At 35.9% G+C, this 21,783-nt stretch overlaps 1 protein-coding gene across 1 annotated transcript in view; it reads left to right on the forward strand.

The window, feature by feature from the left end:
* The first annotated feature begins 466 nt into the window (after nt 1–466).
* Nucleotides 467–21,783, forward strand: part of MROH9 (maestro heat like repeat family member 9) — an 86,881-nt gene continuing 65,564 nt past the window's right edge. The window contains exons 1-3 of the mRNA XM_036873628.1: nt 467–521; nt 2,467–2,513; nt 19,482–19,561. Of these exons, the coding sequence (XP_036729523.1) occupies nt 467–521; nt 2,467–2,513; nt 19,482–19,561 (182 nt within the window). The remainder of the gene's footprint in view (nt 522–2,466; nt 2,514–19,481; nt 19,562–21,783) is intronic.

A 21,783-nucleotide genomic window follows, 5' to 3' on the forward strand; every position in this document is an offset into this window, starting at 1 on the left:
GTGAAGGGGCCACAGAACAAGGAACTCAGACAGTTTCTACAAGCTGACAGATGTCCTCAGACTCAGCCAGCAAAAGAGCAGGATCCTCAGTCTTTCAGTCTCAAGGAATTGAATTCTGCCAACAACTTAAATGACCTTGGAAGAAGATCCTGAGCCTCAAGTGAGATGGCAGTTCATACTGACACCTTGATTTCAGCCATGTGAGACCCTAAGGAGAGCCTGACCTTCTTGACTCACAGAAACTGTCAAATAATTATAAATGGGTGTTTTTTTTAAGCCATTACATTTGTGGTAACTTGTTACACAGCGATCAAAAATTAATATGATCTACTTACCATATAATATAGTAGCATCAAAATTCATAAAGCAAAAAAAAAAGCTATAGGAAAGTTACTGGCTTATGTACTAATACAAAATACTCTTTTGCAGCATTAGTAATAGAAGTCTTTAATTCGCCTTTGTCAGCATGTCGTCAAGGAGTATTAAAGCAAGTAAGAGTTTAGGATATACTTCAGACAAAGGTAACTGTGTGTATATGTGTGTGGGAGAGCGAGAGAAACCCATATATCAATCTCTAGCCCTGAATACAAAGAATATATCTTTTTTCCTAATGCCCACAAAAAGGTATACTCACAAAAGATAACCATATGTTAGGCTAGAAATTTCTGAATAAATTCCAAAATGTAGAAATAGCAGAAATAGTCTCTAATCACAATGCAAAAAAAAAAAAAAAATTAGCAGTCAATAGTAAACTTATGAGACAAACAAAAATCCTTACCATGTGTCATATAAGGTATTCTATTAATTCTTAGGTTAAAGAGAAAATTAATACACAAATTACAGAATGTTGATAGCACTACATATTAGAACCTATAGCATACAGTTGAAAGAGTGCACAGAGAAAAATCCATAGCTTTGAATACTTAGAATTATAAACCAGAAAGGATAGAAATAACTGCATCAAGTATCCACTACAAGAATTTAGAAAAAGGACCTCAAAATAAATCCAAGGAAGGCAGAAGGAAAGAAGGCATACACAAAGATGAAGCTGCATCCCTGAATCTGATAGGAGAAAAATAGTAGAACTATTGAATAAATTCAAAATCTGATACTTTCTCATGATGAGAAGGACACTTCACTTCTGTGATATTTTTCCCAAAACCTATATTTCCAATCAAATCTTGAGAAAAACATCAGATAAATGCAACCTGAGGGGCATGCCAAAATATCTAACCAGGTACCCTTTTCAAAATAGTCAAATTTATGAACAAGGAAAGATTACAAAATAATTACAGAACAGAGGAAACAAAGGAGAAATGATGACCAAATGCAATGTGGGGTCCTGGTTTGGATCCTGGAACAGGAAAAGGACATTAGTGGAAAAATAGAGTCTACAGTTCAGTTGTTAAAATTGTACCAATATAACTTTTTCAGTTTTGACAAATGGTCCATGGTTATGTAAGATGATAACACTACGGAAACAAGGTGAGGGGTATATGAGAACTCTAAACTATCTTTGCAACTTTTCTGTAAATCTAAAATTATCCCAAAATAAAGACATTATTTAAAAAAAAAAAAAAAGAATTACAGAAGACCTAGAAAATTGAAACAGAACAGTTAAAATGAAAGAAATAAAAATAATTATCAAAGGGCTACACCATCAAACAAAGACATATCAGGTTCTAAAGGTTTTCTAAGGGAATTTTACCAAACATTTCAGTCATTGATAATTCCAATTCTAATTAAATCATTCTGATATCATAGACAAATTTAAAAGGCACTCATATTCTTTCCCATGAAATAAATAATTTAAAAATAATATAGTCTTTTTCTTTCCAATTTTAATACACTTATTTCTTTCTATTTTCTAATAATACTAGCGGGAATGTCCAGAAATGGCAAATGATAGTGGTATAATGGTCATCGTTGTCTTGTTCTTTACTTTAATGAGAATGCTTCTAATTATTTCCTTATTACATCTGGCTCTGGCTTTTGTGTTTACATGTCACATTAAGAAAATGACTACATATCTGTTTTATTAAGAATTGCTATCAAGAATAGATTTAAAATTTTATCAGAATTTTTTGCCTCAATGTAAATTATCATGTAACTTTTTTAGCAATTAATGTTGAGAATTATATTATGGGTCCTCCTTTATCTAACCATCCTTGTAAGTTTGGAATAAATACCTCTTGGTTAGGGTTCATTATTCTTTTAATGTGGCTGTGTATTCTGTTTGTTAATCTTTTAGTTAAGTATTGTTTAGTAATATTCGTAATGAATTTGTCTGAAGTTTGTGTGTGTGTGTGTGTGTGTGTGTGTGTGTGTGTGTGCGCGCGCACGCACCTACTATCTTCTTTGGGCTTTGCCATTAAGGTCATATAAAACTTTAGATTTGGGGATATGTTCCAACAGGTGGTAAGAGTTCATTTCCTTTTAACTACTCTCCCTCTTCTCCCTGACTAGCAAGTAATCTCCAGATTCTGCAGTCCAGTGTCAAATGGCACCGCATGGTAAGTGATATTCTATGAGGAAGTAATGTAACTGAAATCTCTTGGGGGGAAAAAACAAACAAATTTGTTCACTGTCTCCATTACAAGCCTGTCATAATTAATGTTTAAAATATATTTTAACATAGGTGAGTAGGTGGAAGGGGGAAAAGGGCAGTTTGATTGAAAACTGTTCTTAGCTTTTTCTTCCCGGCAGAGTCATATTCATGCTCACCCTTCTGTGCCCCTGCAGTGACCTCCATCACTAATTCAAAAGGATGGAAGCTTTGACCCATCCCACTATTTCCCCATCCACCCTCATCTCCTGACTGCTCTGTCACAACAGCCTATTATCCTTCCTCCTTCCTCACTGTGGAAATCCTTCCCACCAAAATGGGTCAGAAGTAATCACCGCTAGAAAGAGGACAACAAGTCATGTCATGGGCAGATGAGAAAAGAAAAATATTTTTCCCAGTTCCCAGCCACAACCTCAGAGAAATAAAGACAGGGGAGACAAGGGGAGCTGTGAGAGAAGGAAACCACATTACCCACTCCAATAATAATAAAAATAGCTAACACTTATGTAGCATTTATAACGTGTAAGTCATGCTCTGAGTGCTTTACATGAAAAACTCATTTAATCCTCACAACAGTCCTACAGAGTAAGTGCTACTACTATCCCTGCTTGACAAATGAGGAAACTGAGGCAAGAGGTGACCTGCCTGTTGACACATAATTTACAAGTGGCAGAGCCAGGGTGCAAATTCATGGAATCTGGTTCCAGAGTCACTGGTCTAAGCATCAAGCTGTAATGTGTTAACCCTAAAACCAAGAATCTTGCCTGCCCTTGGGATCAAGGAAGACCTGTGAATAAATTATGAGGCTGAAGATTTTAAATAAACAGGATTCAGTATTACTAATAATGGTGAAGCTGTTTTAATAAACAAAAGAGATGGAAAATTCATGGAAATCAGACTTAGAAGTCAATAAGGGAGAAAACGATCTAGGAGGGAATCGAGGGTAGGGGATCAGTGAGAAGAAAGGGAATAGAGTACAGTGGAAGAGTTACAGGAAAAAATAGAAAAATTTCCTAGTCTTCTCAGCCAAAACAATGTTATTAGCGCTCCCATATCTGCGTATTCTACCTCTGGATAGATAGAAGAAAGACTTGGAATCTTTGTCTGCTATTTACTCTTTTGTGCGGTACTGTACATGTGTGTGCATTATTATTATTTTATTTTTCTTTTTTTATATAGCAGGTTTTTATTAGTCATCAATTTTATACACATCAGTGTATACATGTCAATCCCAATCGCCCAATTCATCACACAACCACCCCAACCCCCCACCAGAGTTATTCCCCCTTGGTATCCATACGTTTGTTCTCTACATCTGTGTCTCAATTTCTGCCCTGCAAACCAGTTCATCTGTGCCATTTTTCTAGGTTCGACATATATGCGTTAATATACGATATTTGTTTTTCTCTTTCTGACTTACTTCACTTTGTATGACAGTCTCTAGATCCATCCACGTCTCAACAAAAGACCCAATTTCGTTCCTTTTTATGGCTGAGTAAAATTCCATTGTATATATGTACCACATCGTCTTTATCCATTTATCTGTCGATGGGCATTTAGGTTGCTTCCATGACCAGGCTATTGTAAATAGTGCTGCAATGAACATTGGGGTGCATGTGTCTTTTTGAATTGTGGTTTTCCCTGGGTATATGCCCAGTAGTGGGATTGCTGGATCATATGGTAATTCTAATTTTAGTTTTTTAAGGAACCTCCATACTGTTCTCCATAGTGGCTGTATCAGTTTACATTCCCACCAACAGTGCAAGAGGGTTCCCTTTTCTCCACACCCTCTCCAGCATTTGTTGTTTGCAGATTTTCTGATGAAGCCCATTCTAATTGGTGTGAGGTGATACCTCATTGTAGTTTGGATTTGCATTTCTCTAATAATTAGTGATGTTGAGCAGCTTTTCATGTGTTTCTTGGCCATCTGAATGTCTTCTTTAGAGAAATATCTATTTAGGTCTTCTGCCCATTTTTGGAGTGGGTTGTTTGTTCTTTTAATATTGAGCTCCATGAGCTGTTTATATATTTTGGAGATTAATCCTTTGTCCATTGATTCGTTTGAAAATATTTTCTCCCATTCTGAGGGTTGTCTTTTCGTCTTGTTTATGGTTTCCTTTGCTGTGCAAAAGCTTTTAGGTTTCATTAGGTCCCATTTGTTTATTTTTGTTTTTATTTCCATTACTCTAGGAGGTGGATCAAAAAAGATCTTGCTGTGCTTTATGTCAAAGTGTGTTCTTCCTATGTTTTCCTCTAAGAGTTTTATAGTGTCCAGTCTTACCTTTAGGTCTCTAATCCATTTTGAGTTTATTTTTGTGTATGGTGTTAGGGAGTGTTCTTATTTCATTCTTTTACATGTAGCTGTTCAGTTTTCCCAGCACCACTTATTGAAGAGGCTGTCTTTTCTCCATTGTATATTCTTGCCTCCTTTGTCATAGATTAATTGACCATGGGTACGTGGGTTTATCTCTGGGCTTTCTATCTTGTTCCATTGATCTATGTTTCTGTTTTTGTGCCAGGACCATATTGTCTTGATTACTGTAGCTTTGTAGTACAGTCTGAAGACAGGGAGTCTGATTCCTCCAGCTCCGTTTTTTTCCCTCAAGACTGCTTTGGCTATTCGGGGTCTTTTGTGTCTCCACACAAATTTTAAGATTTTTTGTTCTAGTTCTGTAAAATGCGCCATTGGTAATTTGATAGGGATTGCATTGAATCTGTAGATTGCTTTGGGTAGTATAGTCATTTTCACAATATTGATTCTTCCAATCCAAGAACATGGTATATCTCCAGCTGTTGGTATCACCTTTAATTTCTTTCATCAGTGTCTTATAGTTTTCTGCATACAGGTCTTTTGTCTCCCTAGGTAGGTTTATTCCTAGGTATTTTATTCTTTTTGTTGCAGTGGTAAATGGGAGTGTTTTCTTAATTTCTCTTGCAGATTTTTCAGCATTAGTGTATAGGGATGCAAGAGATTTCTGTGCATTAATTTTGTATCCTGCAACTTTATCAAATTCATTGATTAGCTCTAGTAATTTTCTGGTGGCAGCTTTAGGATTCTCTATGTATAGTATCATGTCATCTGCAAACAGTGACACTTTTACTTCTTCCTTTCCAATTTGTATTCCTTTTATTTCTTTTTCTTCTCTGATTGCCGAGACTAAGACTTCCAAAACTATGTTGAATAATAGTGGTGAGAGTGGACATCCTTGTTTTGTTCCTCATCTTAGAGGAAATGCTTTCAGGTTTCACCATTGAGAATGATGTTTGCTGTGGGTTTGTCATATATGGCCTTTTTTATGTTGAGGTAGGTTCCCTCTATGCCCACTTTCTGGAGAGTTTTTATCCTAATGGGTGTTGAATTTTGTCAAAAGATTTTTCTGCATCTATTGAGATGATCATATGGTATTTATTCTTCAGTTTGTTAATATGGTTTATCACATTGATTGATTTGCATATATTGAAGAATCCTTGCATCCCTGGGATAAATCCCACTTGATCATGGTGTATGATCCTTTTAATGTGTTGTTGGATTCTGTTTGCTAGTATTTTGTGGAGGATTTTTGCATCTATATTCATAAGTGATATTGGTCTCTAATTTTCTTTTTTTTTGTAGTATCTTTGTCTGGTTTTGGTATCAGGGTGATGGTGGCCTCATAGAATGAGTTTGGGAGTGTTTCTTCCTTTGCAAATTTTTGGAAGAGTTTGAGAAGGATGGGTGTTAGCTCCTCTCTAAATGTTTGATAGAATTCACCTATGAAGCCACCTGGTCCTGGACTTTTGTTTGTTGGAAGATTTTTAATCACAGTTTTAATTTCATTATTTGTGATTGATCTGTTAATATTTTCTATTTCTTCCTGGTTCAGTCTTGGGAGCTTATACTTTTCTAAGAATTTGTCCATTTCTTCCAGGTTGTCCATTTTATTGGCATAGAGTTGCTTGTAGTAGTCTCTTAGGATGCTTTGTATTTCTGCAGTGTCTGTTGTAACTTCTCCTTTTTCATTCTAATTTTATTGATTTGAGTCCTCTCCCTCTTTTGGTTGATGAGTCTGGCTAATGGTTTATCAATTTTGTTTATCTTCTCAAAGAACCAGCTTTTAGTTTTATTGATCTTTGCTAACATTTTCTTTGTTTCTATTTCATTTATTTCTGCTCTGATCTTTATGATTTCTTTCCTTCTGCTAACTTTGGGTTTTGTTTGTTCTTCTTTCTCTAGTTCCTTTAGGTGTAAGGTTAGATTATTTATTTGAGATTTTTCTTGTTTCTTGAGGTAGGCTTGTATAGCTATAAACTTCCCTCTTAGAACTGCTTTTGCTGTATCCCATAGGTTTTGGGTCGTCGTGTTTTCATTGTCATTTGTCTTTAGGTATTTTTTGATTTCCTCTCTGATTTCTTCAGTGATCTCTTGGTTATTTAGTAACATAGTGTTTAGCCTCCACGTGTTTTTTCTTTTTTTACATTTTTTTCCCTGTAATTCATTTCTAATCTCATAGCATTGTGGTCAGAAAAGATGCTTGATATGATTTCAATTTTCTTAAATTTACTGAGGCTTGATTTGTGACCCAAGATGTGATCTATCCTGGACAATGTTCCATGAGCACTTGAGAAGAATGTATTCTGTTGTTTTTGGTTGGAATGTCCTATAAATATCAATTAAGTCCATCTTGTTTAATGTATCATTTAAAGCTTGTGTTTCCTTACTTATTTTCATTTTGGATGATCTGTCCTTTGGTGTAAGTGAGGTGTTAAAGTCCCCCACTATTATTTTGTTACTGTCGATTTCCTCTTTTACAGCTGTTAGCAGTTGCCTTATGTATTGAGATGCTCCTATGTTGGGTGCATATATATTTATAATTGTTATATCTTCTTCTTGGATTGATCCCTTGATCATTATGTAGTGTCCTTCTTTGTCTTTTGTAACATTCTTTATTTTAAAGTCTATTTTATCTGATACGAGTATTGCTACTCCAGCTTTCTTTTGATTTCCATTTGCATGGAATATCTTTTTCCATCCCCTCACTTTCAGTCTGTATGTGTCCCTAGGTCTGAAGTGGGTGTCTTGAAGATAGCATATATATGGGTCTTATTTTTGTATCCATTCAGCAAGCCTGTGTCTTTTGGTTGGAGCTTTTAATCCATTCACGGTTCAGGTAATTATCGATATGTATGTTCCTTTGACCATTTTCTTAATTGTTTTGGGTTTGTTTTTGTAGGTTCTTTTCTTCCCTTGTGTTTCCCACTTAGAGAAGTTCCTTTAGCATTTGTTGTAGAGCTGGTTTGGTGGTGCTGAATTCTCTTAGATTTTGCTTGACTGTAAAGCTTTTGATTTCTCCATCGAATCTGAATGAGATCCTCGCCAGGTAGAGTAATCTTGGTTGTAGGTTCTTCCCTTTCATCACTTTAAGTATATCATGCCACTCCCTTCTGGTTTGTAGAGTTTCTGCTGAGAAATCAGCTGTTAACCTTATGGGAGTTCCCTTGTATGTTATTTGTCGTTTTTCTCTTGCTGCTTTCAATAATTTTTCTTTGTCTTTAATTTTTGCCAATTTGATTACTATGTGTCTCGGCGTGTTTCTCCTTTGGTTTATCCTGTATGGGACTCGCTGAACTTCCTGGACTTGGGTGGCTATTTCCTTTCCATGTTAGGGAATTTTTCGACTATAATCTCTCAAATATTTTCTCAGGTCCTTTTCTCTCTCTCTTCTGCTTCTGGGAACCCTATAATGCAAATGTTGTTGCATTTAATGTTGTCCCAGAGGTCTCTTAGGTTGTCTTCATTTCTTTTCATTATTTTTCCTTTATTCTGTTCTGCAGCAATGAATTCCACCATTCTGTCTTCCAGGTCACTTATCCGTTCTTCTGCCTCAGTTATTCTGCTATTGATTCCTTCTAGTGTGGTTTTCATTTCAGTTATTGTATTGTTCATCTCTGTTCATTAATTCTTCTAGGTCTTTGTTAAATACTTCTTGCATCTTCTCAATCTTTGCCTCCATTCTTTTTCCAAGGTCCTGGATCATCTTCACTATCATTATTCTGAATTCTTTTTCTGGAAGGTTGCCTATCTCCACTTCATTTAGTTGTTTTTCTGGGGTTTTATCTTGTTCCTTCATTTGGTACATAGCCCTCTGCCTTTTCATCTTGTCTATCTTTCTGTGAATGTGGTTTTTTGTTCCACAGCTGTACATTATTGTTTTAAATGTTTAAACAAAATGGGTATAATGCTTTAAAAGTTTATTCAAAAAGATGTTTCTATAGATAATCTAAGTTTCATCACTGGATCAATCTATGCATTTGTATCTAAATTTGAAATCCATCTCTTGCTCTTGTAAAGGTGCCATTTACTATGTATGTCTGTGAATGTCCCTCATCCTCAAATCATCAATTTTATCTTAATTTTTATCTTTATTTTAATTTTATATCATTGGATTTTTTTCTTTGCCTCTAAGCCACCCCCAATCCCTTTTTATTTCTCTGGGGAAGAGGGATCTTAATTAATAAAGTAAATTTATAGAGAGCAAAGTATCTTACTGTGTGAATTTGAAAGTCTTTTTTGTTTTATTTTGTTTCATTGCTAGTAGGGATTGCAAAATGGAGATTTGCCATCAATGCAAAATAAATATACTTTGTTTTGACCTAGTGGAATGTATACACTGTTAGAGAAATAGAATAGTCTAAACACAGTCATTGCCAATAGAGTGATGAAGAGTTTTACTGACAATATGAAGTGAACAGTAAATCTAGAAAACATAAAGAGCTAATTTATGCCATTTATATTACAGAAACAAGTTTATTAGACTCACCAATTTATCTCTGGAGTCATAGCAGGAATCAGTAAGACAGTTGCTAAGCCTGTAAAGTAAGAATATGGTCCTAAGAAGGTAAAACCTGCACTACAATTTCAGTTCTTAATTTGTTTTTCAGAATCAGGGTCTATATTTCACTTAGGTATGGACAAGATCAAGTCCAAAAACCAAATTATAGTCAAGATAATGACATAGACTTAGGCTGGAAATAGTTGTCTATAGAAAGGAGATGGTCAAATGGTTCATGGGACAAAAAGCAAACTTGTTTCATGTAGAGGTCACAATTTGAGCCTAAATTGAATTCTTGTTAGAATTCGGGCATGTCTGGACCACTCCAGATGAGACAGAACTACTAGGATGGAAGAGCCTGCAAGGGAAGAACATATCTTGTGTGAAGATATTATCAAGGTGCATAGTGTGATTCAAGGACAATGGGCTGGTAGAAGAGGGGGAAGAATCTCGCAATAGCACAGTCCCAGCTTCTGAGTCCCAGAAAGATGGGGCTGCTGTAAAAGAGAGAGAAACAATGAGTGGCTAAAATGGTGAGAGTGAATGAGGTCACCTGTGGTTTTTGCTATGAAGTGAGAGCATCTTTTGTGCAACCCTAGTTTTCCCTATCTTTTTAAATTGAAATATAGTTGAATTACAATATTATATTAGTACGACCCAGCAACTCAAATCCTTTGTATTTATTTGAAGAAAACAAAAACACCAATTTGAAAATATATATGTCCCCCATGTTCATTGCAGCATTATTTACAGTAGTCAAGATATGTAAGCAACCTAACTGTCCACTGACAAATAAATGGATAAAGAATATGTGGTACATATATATACAATGGAATATTACTCAGTCCTAAAAAAGAATGAAATCTTGCCATTTGCAACAACATTGATAGACCTGGAGGGTATTATGCTAAGTGAAATAAGCCAGTTAACTTGATAATGGTTATCAGCAGTCATGGGACTCCATCAGCAAGCACTAGCAACATTATCAATGCCTTTGACAGCTGGCAGCAGCAGCTTCAGCAGAATCTTTTGGTTTCAGCCAGAATAGTCAATGTTATCTTACCAAATCACAGCAATAAAGAAACTGTCACACTTTTAAACTATTATAGATAGCTCGGCTATATAACACAAACTCTTGCTGCATCTAATTTGGCGAATCTATACAGTTATTCCTCTTTTTCAAAAATGTATTGGCTAAGGTCATAGAAGCAACCTAAATGTCCATCAACAGATGAATGGATAAAGAAGATGTGGTGCATATATACAATAGAATATTACTCAGCCATAAAAAGGAACGAAATTGGGTCATTTGTAGAGATGTGGATGGACCTAGAGACTGTCATACAGAGTGAAGTCAGAAAAAGAAAAACAAATATTGTATATTAACGCATATGTGGAATCTAGAAAAATGGTACAGATGAACCGGTTTGCAAGGCAGAAATAGAGACACAGGTGTAGAGAACAAATGTATGAATTGGGAGATTGGGATTGACATATATACACTAATATGTATAAAATAGATAACTAATAAGAACCTGCTGTGTAAAAATAAAATAAAATAAAATTCAAAATGAAAACAAAAAAATGTATTGGCTAATTTTACTCATTTACACTTTCAGAAGAATTTCGGACTGTGCTTGTGAAATTTGTCCCAGAATTTCTTTTGGCATTTGATTAGAATTATACTAAATTTATAGATTAGTTTATGGAGAATTTATTTAAATTATTGTCTTGTTATCAGGAACATATTTTTTTCTCTCACTTACTTGAATTTTCAGTAAAGTTTTTTCTTCATGTATATCTTAAATATTTCTTAATCATTTATCTAGGGGTATTTTATAGATTTACAGTTATTGAGTGTAGAATATATGATTTGCAAATATTTTCTCCCAGTACATTGATTTTTTTTTCCTTTCCTTAATTGTGTCTTTTGAAGAGCAAAAAGTTTTAGCATTGATCAAGTCCAATTTATCTTTTTTTTCTTTTGTTGACTGTGCTTTGGGGTCTTTATCTAAGGAAATTTTGCCTAAACCAAAAGTGACAAAGATTTTCTCCTATGTTTTCTTCTAAAGGATTTATAGTTTTAGCTCTTAGATTTAGATCTATTATCTATTTTGAGTTATTTTTGTGTAGGTGTGAGGTAGGAATATCAATTCATCTTTTTGCATATAGATATCCATTATTCCATTCTTTCATTTTTAACATATAATCTCATACCATTATTGCAGCAGAATGTGACCTGCACAGTGTCTGTCTCTGGGAACTTAGAGATTTTTTGTTTGTGAAGTGGATATATGATCAATTTTAAATGCTTTTTTACTTTTACAAAAGTGCTATGTTTCCATTTTTTAAAATGATGCAATATAGATGAGTTTTTTAAAATACCACCATAAGAACAGCTATCATCAATTATGATTCCAGCCATTTCCCTAGGTTGCAAATCATTTTCTCTAAAAAATAAAATCTGAGGCATAACTTACATTTTTTCTGGTATCCAGTATAACCAATGAAAAATCTGATCATGATCTGATTCTCTAGCTTTTGTCACCTGTTTTCTCTTTCTGGAAGCCTTTAAGATTTTTCTTCATCTTGGCTAGACTGAAATTTCATAAAAATAGTTTTAGGTGTATTTTTTATTCAAATATGTTAAACACTTACTCATGTTTCAGTCTAAAGATTCCAGCCATTTATCTTTGAGAAGATCTTGCATTATTTATTGGAAAATTTTCTTCCTTATGTTTTCTTCATTCTTTCCTTCTGAAACTACTATTAGTTAGACATTGTATTGTGACATTTTAAGAAATCCCAAGATCTCATGGCTTTGATCTGAGACACATGAAAACATACTAAAGAATCAACTCAGGACAGAACCAAAGAGTTTCTCCTTGTGGATGGATTGAGGTGTGTGTATTAGTGATCTGGCACATCAGAATGTTCACTGACAAGACAGTTTAAATAATGCTCTAGGAGGACGGTTTGAGGAGAGATTAATACCTTAGGTATTCATATAATTAAAATATACTTTTGTGGTTCATTCTAACTGCTATTGTTAAATGTCTACCCAATAGTAATAGTAAAAAGAAATGTGAAAGTTTTTTTTAATGTGTGCATATTAACATAATCACTGAGCTAATACTCTCTATCTTGCCTTCAAGGGTCACTAGACTACCTATTGAAATGTTTGTGGTTCTCCACGGGTTAGACTTTCTAAGTCAGTGTTATCACTTCCAACAACCAGATAACATTGACTAATGAGGATAAAAACAAAGACTTTTTCTGCACATTAGAGATCTATTCATTTAAAGGGGAAACTTTCAATACTGAATAGAGAAGCAGTTTGTTAATATGACCTATCCAGAATTATTAGTGTTCATAGATAACATTAATATTGTCAAAGTGGATAATAAAAGGCATAACAGATGGCAAATTAAAGTACTAGATGGACAGGGTAAATCTGACTTGAAATTGTTCCAAAATAAGTGCCTGTTCTATAGGCCTTTCTAAAATGTGGGGATTAGGAAACAATGTCTGCATCACCAGCTGGCTAAGTCTTATTATTTGGAAAAAAATTTTGTGCTTCAATGGATATCATAGAAGAGTTGTGAAGAATGTTTGTTATTACAATAATCCATTATGACCTAACTCAGAGGTCTAATCCAGGTCTAAACTAGGGATATATTAGAGAAAGGAGTTTTAAGTAGGCTTGGAAAAGTAAGAGAGTAACTAGGAATCCTCATCCTCTTGGACCACTGAAGTTGATGTGAACATGATGGTTTTCATCACCTATTCTGCTCAGTGTTTTTAAAATTATATTTACATACTAATAATAACATGTATTACTAGCTCTGAGGGTTTATACAATTACATTAAAAAGATGAGAGGGAAAGAAACCAGTAAACTTTATCAGCAGAATTCTATCAGATATTGAAATGGATATTTATGAATATAAGGCTCCAAAGTAGGCAGTCACCAACAAGTTTTTGAATGAAGCCACATTGAGACTTGGACTTAAAACAACACTCTAGGTTCCACAAGGTTGCCAAAGGGGAGGGAGGGTGGAGAAGGGAAGTACTGGGAGCCTGGGATTAGCAGATGTAAACTATTAGGATAGATAAACAACAAGGTCCTACTATATAGCACAGGGAACTATATTCAATACCCTGTGATAAACCATAAATGGAAAAGAATATAAAAAAAGAATGTCTATATGTTTATAGCTGAGTCACTTTTCTGTACAGCAGAGATTGGCACGACACTGTAAATCAACTATACTTCAATTTAAAAATAAAATTAAAAAAAACAACAACACACTACTAGGTTGATATTACTAGGCAGTGATATTGGACATACTAACTGGTTATGACGTCCATGTATACCTAAGCTTTAAAAAGTTCCTCTCTTTGCTGTTCCCAATGAAAAAAAGTAGAAATCTTCCCCATTAAGGAAGTTAGAGATATTCGGGTCTCTGTGTTTGTAGAGGTTCTCTGCTTTTACTGTCATGCTATAAATTTTGAGTTATCTCAAGAGAGTATACTCTAGTGGCCATCAATAATAATGCAGTTCAACAGAAGCATTCGCTTCTCTGTTTGAGGTAGAGAAATCAAAGAAAGCACAAGGGGCAGAAATCCAGCAGAGAAAAATGATAAAGAGAAAGGTATAAGGTCTCTAGGCATAGAATATCAGGTTTCAATGAGTATTAATATGTCACACCAGAATTAGTAAAATGACAAGTATTGTACCCAGCACACATGGTTCTGAAATGGAAACAAATGGTTTTGCCTCAATTATACAATCTCACTTTTTTTGAGAGTCTCACTTGTTGACTTTGGTCATGTAAAAAGGAAAAGTAAACTTTGGCTAGTAGAGTCTTTCTCTTTGTTCATTTGTGTCTGCAAATAACTGAGGACCTCACATCCAAATGTGAGACCTGAGCTGATTAGTCAGCATAATGACCTGCCAGTCTGGGCATCTACAGAAACCCTCTACTGAGCTACTCCCATCTAGGTCTCTAGTGGCTTTCATGTCTCAAATCCAAAGAATAATTTTCTTTTTCTTGTGTGACCTTTAAGCAGCATTTGATATTGCTACCAGTCACTACTTATCTCTCTTTTTCCACTGCCAGTATTCTAATCCTAGTCTGTTACAGTCTCTCGCCTCGGTGACATTCTCTTGGCAACAACTTTATCATATTTAATCAAATCTCTACAAAGCAGCCCTGTGATCTTGTCCCTCCTTCTATTAAATGCCTCCCATGGTCCTTAGAGATGAGTAGTAATCTTTATTACTCACAAAAGGACCAGCTGTGATTCAACCTTTCTGGCCCCATGATTTTCCACTCTCCTTACTTTCTTTGTACCATCCATGTGGTTTCCTGTCCTGTCCTCTGATACAGTGGTACTCAATCCTCGCTTCATATTAGGATTATGTGTGGAGATTTTAAAAAAACATACTGTTGCTAGGGCCACACCTTCAGATATTTTGATTCACTTGTGTAGGGTGAAGTCTAGGCATTTGGATTTTTAGAAGGGATCCAAATGATTTTAAGGCTCAGTGAGGGTTGAGAACCGTGTCTGTAATGCAACAAACCCTTTCTCAAGTCAAGTCCTTAACCCATAGTGTTTCTCTGTTTGAAAAACTCTTCCTCTGCTCTCCTGACCCCCATAATCTCTAAGTTTGAGCTTAAAACTTCTTCAGAAAACAAATTTTCCTTGATACCCTTTGCTAGTTTAGCTTCCCTTAATCATCCCTATAAATGCTCTTTTGTTGAACACTTAGCGATTTCCTGTGTTTCAAGTTTGCTTTCCCATGAGATTACTGGCAGAAACTATCTGTCTTGCCCCTGTTCTAACCCCACTGCTTAACACAGCACCTAGTACATAGTAGACACTAAACAACTATCTGATGATCAACTGAAAATGTCTGCATCCTGGGGATTCAATCTTGCAGAGATATTATATTTAGTTCTTCATCTTTCCATAACAATATTCTTGGTTGAGAGGGGAGATTTGTAAGGATGGCAAAGGCTTTTTGATGAGGGAAGTGTGTATTTGGGGTACCCTCATGAGCCAAGATATGTTGATGCTAAGACCCTAAAATGTCTGGAGATTTGGTGAAGTAGGCCTTCCAGTAGTGTGCAGAGATGAGGGCCCCACATCTCCCTGGAAAAGGACTTTCTAAGGAAAGACAGTGGAGGCACAAAACTAGTTTAAAGAGAATGATTAATTAAAAAAACAAAAGGAGTAGGGCAATTCTATATAATATAACAGCACAGTAACTTTCTTTCAGGAATTTGTCCCACCAATCTTCCCTAGACTTTAAGTCAAGCAAGGAATGAATAAGAACAAGTAAAAACTGTTAAGAACTACAATATTGAGAGTGCACAGTGTAGTTACACTGGTCCTGGTGCTTTTTGCAGTAGTAGAAAATAATTTAACTAGATTTGGGAGTAGGGGGTGAATTTATTCTGGGTGTAGCCTTCACCTATCTCAGTATCTGGCCTTGGCAGGGTTGGTAGGGACACAAGAGCATCAGCAACAGCAATCACTACCTTCAGTAAGGCACCAGCACAAGACAGAAAGCCTAAGAGGTAAGGGCATTGGATATTCATGCCCTCAATTCAGATGCCTCATCTCTCTGAACTTTTGACATTTTGCTATTATCAGAGAAAGGAGACATTCTAGTGAGCTAAGATTAAGGGACAAGTTCAGACTCACATAGTATTCTAGAAGACCAAGTCCATGGCTCCCTTTGAACATTCCCAGGATAGTTTGGGAATTACCAGAGGGGAATTCAAATTCCCTCAGAATAATGATTATTATGATAATACCATTTTCTCCCTGGCTAAGGTGGCATAAGAAAACACACATTATCCGTATGTGATTTGAAACATCTGAGATTTAAGAAACTAGTCAAGTTGGCACAACTCCAATTCTTCTGGCCAAGAATGACAAGCGATATTGAACAAAAAATGTCAATGATATAAGATATATATAAAAAGCAGATGGATAGTTTAGAGAACAAAGCCAAAATAATAAATATGGAAGCTTAAGGCCCACCAGACTGGCCCTAGAATCCAGTGTTATGAAATATATTACAAAGTACAGATTTCCAGGATTGTGAGCATTTTTTTTTTAATTGATTAATTTATTTATTTTTGGCCGCATTGGGTCTTCATGGTGGCACACGGGCTTTCTCTAGTTGCGGCGAGCAGGGGCTACTCTTTGTTGCGGTGCGCAGGCTTCTCATTGCAGTGGCTTCTCATTGTGGAGCACGGGCTCTAGGTGCGTGGGCTTCAGTAGTTGTGGCACGCGGGCTCAGTAGCTGTGGCTCGTGCGCTCTAGAGCGCAGGCTCAGTAGTTGTGACGCACGGCTTAGTTGCTCTGAGGCATGTGGGATCTTCCTGGACCAGGGCTCGAGCCTGTGTCCCCTGCATTGGTAGGCAGATACTTAACCACTGCACCACCAGGGAAGTCCCAGGATTGTGACCGTTTTATCAGTTACTGCGGGTTTCCAATGAAGAGCCAGAGTGATTAAGGAGTCATTGAAAATGATATAAAAGAGAACTTATCCATATAATAGAAGTTAAAGCCAGAATGATAATCATACCTCCCCAGAGGGGGCACTGAAGAATTTCTGGGAACACTGGTGAGCATGTTATATATTTGAAATAATAACAAAAAGCCTAATTGGGTAAAGCAGGTGAAATTCCTGGCTAAATCCTATAACTCCCTATACCGACACCACTGGAGAATCAGTTTGTACATGTTAGACAATTCTTACTGCTTATCAATGTGTGCACTGGCTTTTGGAATTAGATAAATATTAGCAGTATATATGGCACAGGTGAAAGCATGCTTATAACAAGGAAGGGATATTGCTGTAAATCAGTGAATCAACAAAAGATGTGATGCTAAAGTAATATGGGCAGAACAATAAACTGGTGATGGAGTTGTGGTAACAAGTTTGGCTCCATGAAAAAGAGAGATCCTAGCTAACAGAGGGGAAGCAGAGGTCCATGTTATTAGAGATCAACCTAATGACGATTATTACTGTACAAGCAAGCTACAGGCTTAAAAACGGCTTCTCAATTCTGGCTGTACATCAAAATTTGCTGGAAGTCTTTTTTTTTTTTTTTAATGTTGATGCCTGGTCTTGAATACAGATCTATTAAATCCAAATCTCTGGAGGTGTGGCCCAGGAATCAAAATCAATTTTTTTAACCCCTTAATGTACTGCCAATGTTGAGAATCAGTGCTTTAAATTTAAAGTGTTACAAATTAATTTCTAAGGACTCAAGCCCAGTTAGAACATATTCTACAAGAAAAGTTCCCATTGAAACAATACTGCCAAAGGATCATTGCTTATATCAAAAAAAATGTTCAGTTAGTCACTGCCCAGAAAAACATAACTAGTAGATTTCTGGCCAAATTAAATGAAAGTGGTGACAAGGACAAAAATGTCTTTCCAAAATAGACCAATCACCATTATTCTTCCCTGTTACAGTGAGAGTTGTCTGCCATATAGAAGATTCCATGCTCTCTAAGTAATAATAATGTACAGTATGTTAATAAATACATAGCAACAAATTATTCTTTCAAGATTAAGTAAAATCATGTTTGGTATTGTTAGGAATCAATGCTAGATATGAATATAAATATTTTAGAGAAAGGAGAATAAGTCCTCTGAACCACTCAGTCTGAGCACAGTCCAGAGAAGAGGTGTTAGACAATGATCAGTGTGGTGACCCCCAGGAAGGTCAGGCAGGATGCTTATCCCTAGTGGGGAGATGCCATTTTTTAATTCAGATCCCCAATCAGGAAGTTTCTCTGACTCTCTCATCTGTTTGGGCTGGTTTACCATGGTACCAGAGAATGGGTGGCTTAAACAACAGAAATTTATTTCTCACAGTTCTGGATGCTGGGAAGTCCAAGATCAAAGAATGGTAGATTCAGTATCTGGTGAGATTCTTCTTCCTGGGTTTCAGACAGCCATCCTTTCCTTGCATCCTCACATGGTGGAGAGAGAAATTGAAAGCAAGCTCTCTTATGTCTCTTCTTATAAAGGCTCTAATCCCATCATAGGGGTTATCCCTCATGACCTCATCTAAACCTAATCACCTCCCAAAGGCCCCACCTCCTAATATCATCACATTGGAGGTTAGGGTTTCAACATCGAAATTTCTCAAAATTCAAACACGCAGTCCACAACACGATCTTAATAGACAGGCATATAGCTCTATCCATCAAGATTGCTCTTACACTCCACAGAGGCAGAACATAGATCCCACAGGGCACTCAATGCTGGAGTCAGTAAAGCAACACTTAGCAAACAGAGAAAGGCTTTTTTATAATGTGCGAAGTATTCAGGGGCAGTCATTTGCCATGCACTAGAGGGAATAAATTCCCTTTGAAATACCATTATTATACAGCAGTACCTAAAAGAGAACTTTGAGCTATTTCAGAAATAGAGGCTGAGAATTTCTATAAACAGCATTAATGGGCCTGATACAAGAAAGTGACATTGCAACAGAGGCTTGCATGAACAAGAGTGGGATGTGCAGAAGAAAAGAGGTGCTATTCTATTAGGTCTTCTCCAGTTCTCCAACTTCTTGAATAAAGAAGTGGAGATTCTTAATGGAATCCCATTTATTATCATTTATAAATTTAAATAGTTATATTAGACAGCTATACATTGACCTGTACATGGTTCCCATTCTATAGTAGTGTGAGTTTGGACATTTTTCAGTAAGGCCTGATTTAAATCACCTTGCTGGTATGTTTATAGATAGACTCCACACTGAGTAGATTGCACTTAATGGTTAGAGTGGTGTATAGGAGGGCACCTGGTAAAGAGCATTCCTAATAAATTTTTGTCTGGAAATGCTAATTATATAAGCGCAGTGGTTGGCTGTAAAAGGCCAGCATTTAGTATCACGCATAGGTTTAAATTACAGTTTGTCTGGTCTCAACACTTCTATAAACCCTTGGGCTTATATTTCAAGTCCAATTTGGTCCCTTTGGTTTCTGTAAAAGACAGAATTACACATGATGTTATGAGCCCCACAGGTCTGTAATCATTGATTCTTTTCTCTCTCCTGGTACTTATAGGCACAAACAGCTGCCAGCCTATGGGATGCATACTCAGGCCTGTTAAGTAATCAAGCCATGATCCTGGCCATGAACTCCAGGTATAATAAGCTTTAATGCTCTCATATCACTGATTGAATACCTTTTTAAAAATGTAATAGATACATATCAAAAATGTGAAAAATAAAAATTTACTCCAAATTCCACCACCCTAATTCAGCAATTATTAGTTTTTTCTTTCTCATGTTCTTTTTAAACCTTTCTGTACTGCATGAATAGGCAGACCATCTAACTATTGCAGAATCATAAGCAGGTTGCACATTCAATTTTCTATACTACTTTTCATTTTTGCTTTGTCTTAATTTCTCTGTAAAATCATATTTTCATTTTAATGGCAATGGAATATTCCCAAATTTTGACATTTTCTAAATTATATTATATTTTACCAACATTATGATATTCATCCTGGTACGTAAAAGATTGTATCTGCTCTGAACTACTGCCTTGAAATACCATTCTGAAAGTGAGGTTCCTGATTTAGGTGATAGGCAACCATGAAAATGCCCTGCTGTGGGGGAATCCTCATTGGTCAACAGCTCCAGCTGCTGCCTGTATAGACTTACCAGCACGGTCTGTGAGGTGTCACTTTCTGTAGGCTGATCTCACCAATGACCCAGAATGGTAGGACAAATAACTCCAATGGGTGACTTCAGCTTGAGGGATCGCCATCAGCCAAGCTGAACCCTCCTTGGAACTTGCTGCAGTCCAAGACTCTTCCTACCCTATTCCTCCTTCCTTCCTTCTCTTGGAAATCTCTTGTACTTCTAATCCTGTTTTGGCATCTGCTTCCCCTGAACTCAAAGTAATGCAGATGAGATGAACCTTCTTAGAGCTTTTGATTGTGTCAACTTGTTTTCCAGAAGAACTGCACTTATTAATAAGTGTTTTGTCAAAGCCTAGTCACCTAGAAGATACTCATACATGTATACATATATCCATATTAACAAAATTTGGCATACTGTATTATATTATTTTACAGGTTTCATGGAAAGGCAGACCCTGGATTAGAATCCCCTTCTCCATATTTTAATTTAATTTTTTGGTCTACTTAAATGTGTTAAAAATCTCCCACATAATAGTTTTTCCTTTATTCTTTAAAATTTGTTATAGATTTTGCTTTTCATATTTCGACCAAGTATAATTTGGTACATAGAGATTTACATGTGTTATATCTTCATATATACTTGTATAATTTAATAATATAAATAAATTTTATTTGTTACTATTAAACTCATATAATAGCTTATTTCTTTTTTTGACTAATTTAGTCTGTATTAATTATTATTTAGTTTTTGCTTACTCTTTTGCTTGTCTTTTTTTTGTTGTTGTTATTGGAGTATAGTTGATTTACAATGTTGTGTTAGTTTCAGGTGTACAGCAAAGTGAATCAGTTATACATATATCTACTCTTTTTTAGATTCTTTTCCCATATACGCCATTAGAGATTACTGAGTAGAGTTCCCTGTGCTATACAGTAGGTCCTTATTAGTTATCTATTTTATATATAGTAGTGTGTATCTGTCAATCCCAATCTTCCAATTTATCCCTTCCCCCCTACCCCCCAGTAACCATAAGTTTGTTCTCTACATCTGTAACTCTATTTCTGCTTTGTAGATAAGTTCATTTGTACACTGATTTTAGATTCCACATATAAACAATATCACATGATATTTGTCTCTCTTTGTCTGACTTACTTCACTCAGTATGACAATCTCTAGGTCCATTGATATCACTGCAAATGGCATTATTTCATTCTTTTTTATGGCTGAGTAATATTCCACTGTATGTACATACCAAAACTTCTTTATCCATTTATCTGTTAATGGACATTTAGGTTGCTTCCATGTCCTGGCTATTGTAAATAGTGCTGCAATGAACATTGGGGTGCATATATCCTTTTGAACCATGTTTTTCTCCAGATATATGCCCAGGAGTGGGATTGCTGGATCATATGGTAGCTCTATTTTTAGTTTTTTAAGGAACATCCATACTGTTTTCCATAGTTGCTGTAACAGTTTACATTCCTACCAACAGTGTAGGAGGGTTCCCTTTTCCCCACACCCTCTCCAGCATATATTGTTTGTAGAGTTTTTGATGATGGCCATTCTGATTGGTGTGAGGTGATACTTTATTGGAGTTTTTATTTGCATTTCTCTAATAATTAGTGATGTTGAGCAGCTTTTCGTGTGCTTTTTAGCCATCTGTATGTCTTCTTTGGAGAGATGTCTATTTAGATCTTCTGTCTATTTTTTTGATTGTGTTG

Source organism: Balaenoptera musculus, chromosome 1 (genome assembly GCF_009873245.2).
Source record: "Balaenoptera musculus isolate JJ_BM4_2016_0621 chromosome 1, mBalMus1.pri.v3, whole genome shotgun sequence".
Lineage (NCBI taxonomy): Eukaryota > Metazoa > Chordata > Mammalia > Artiodactyla > Balaenopteridae > Balaenoptera > Balaenoptera musculus.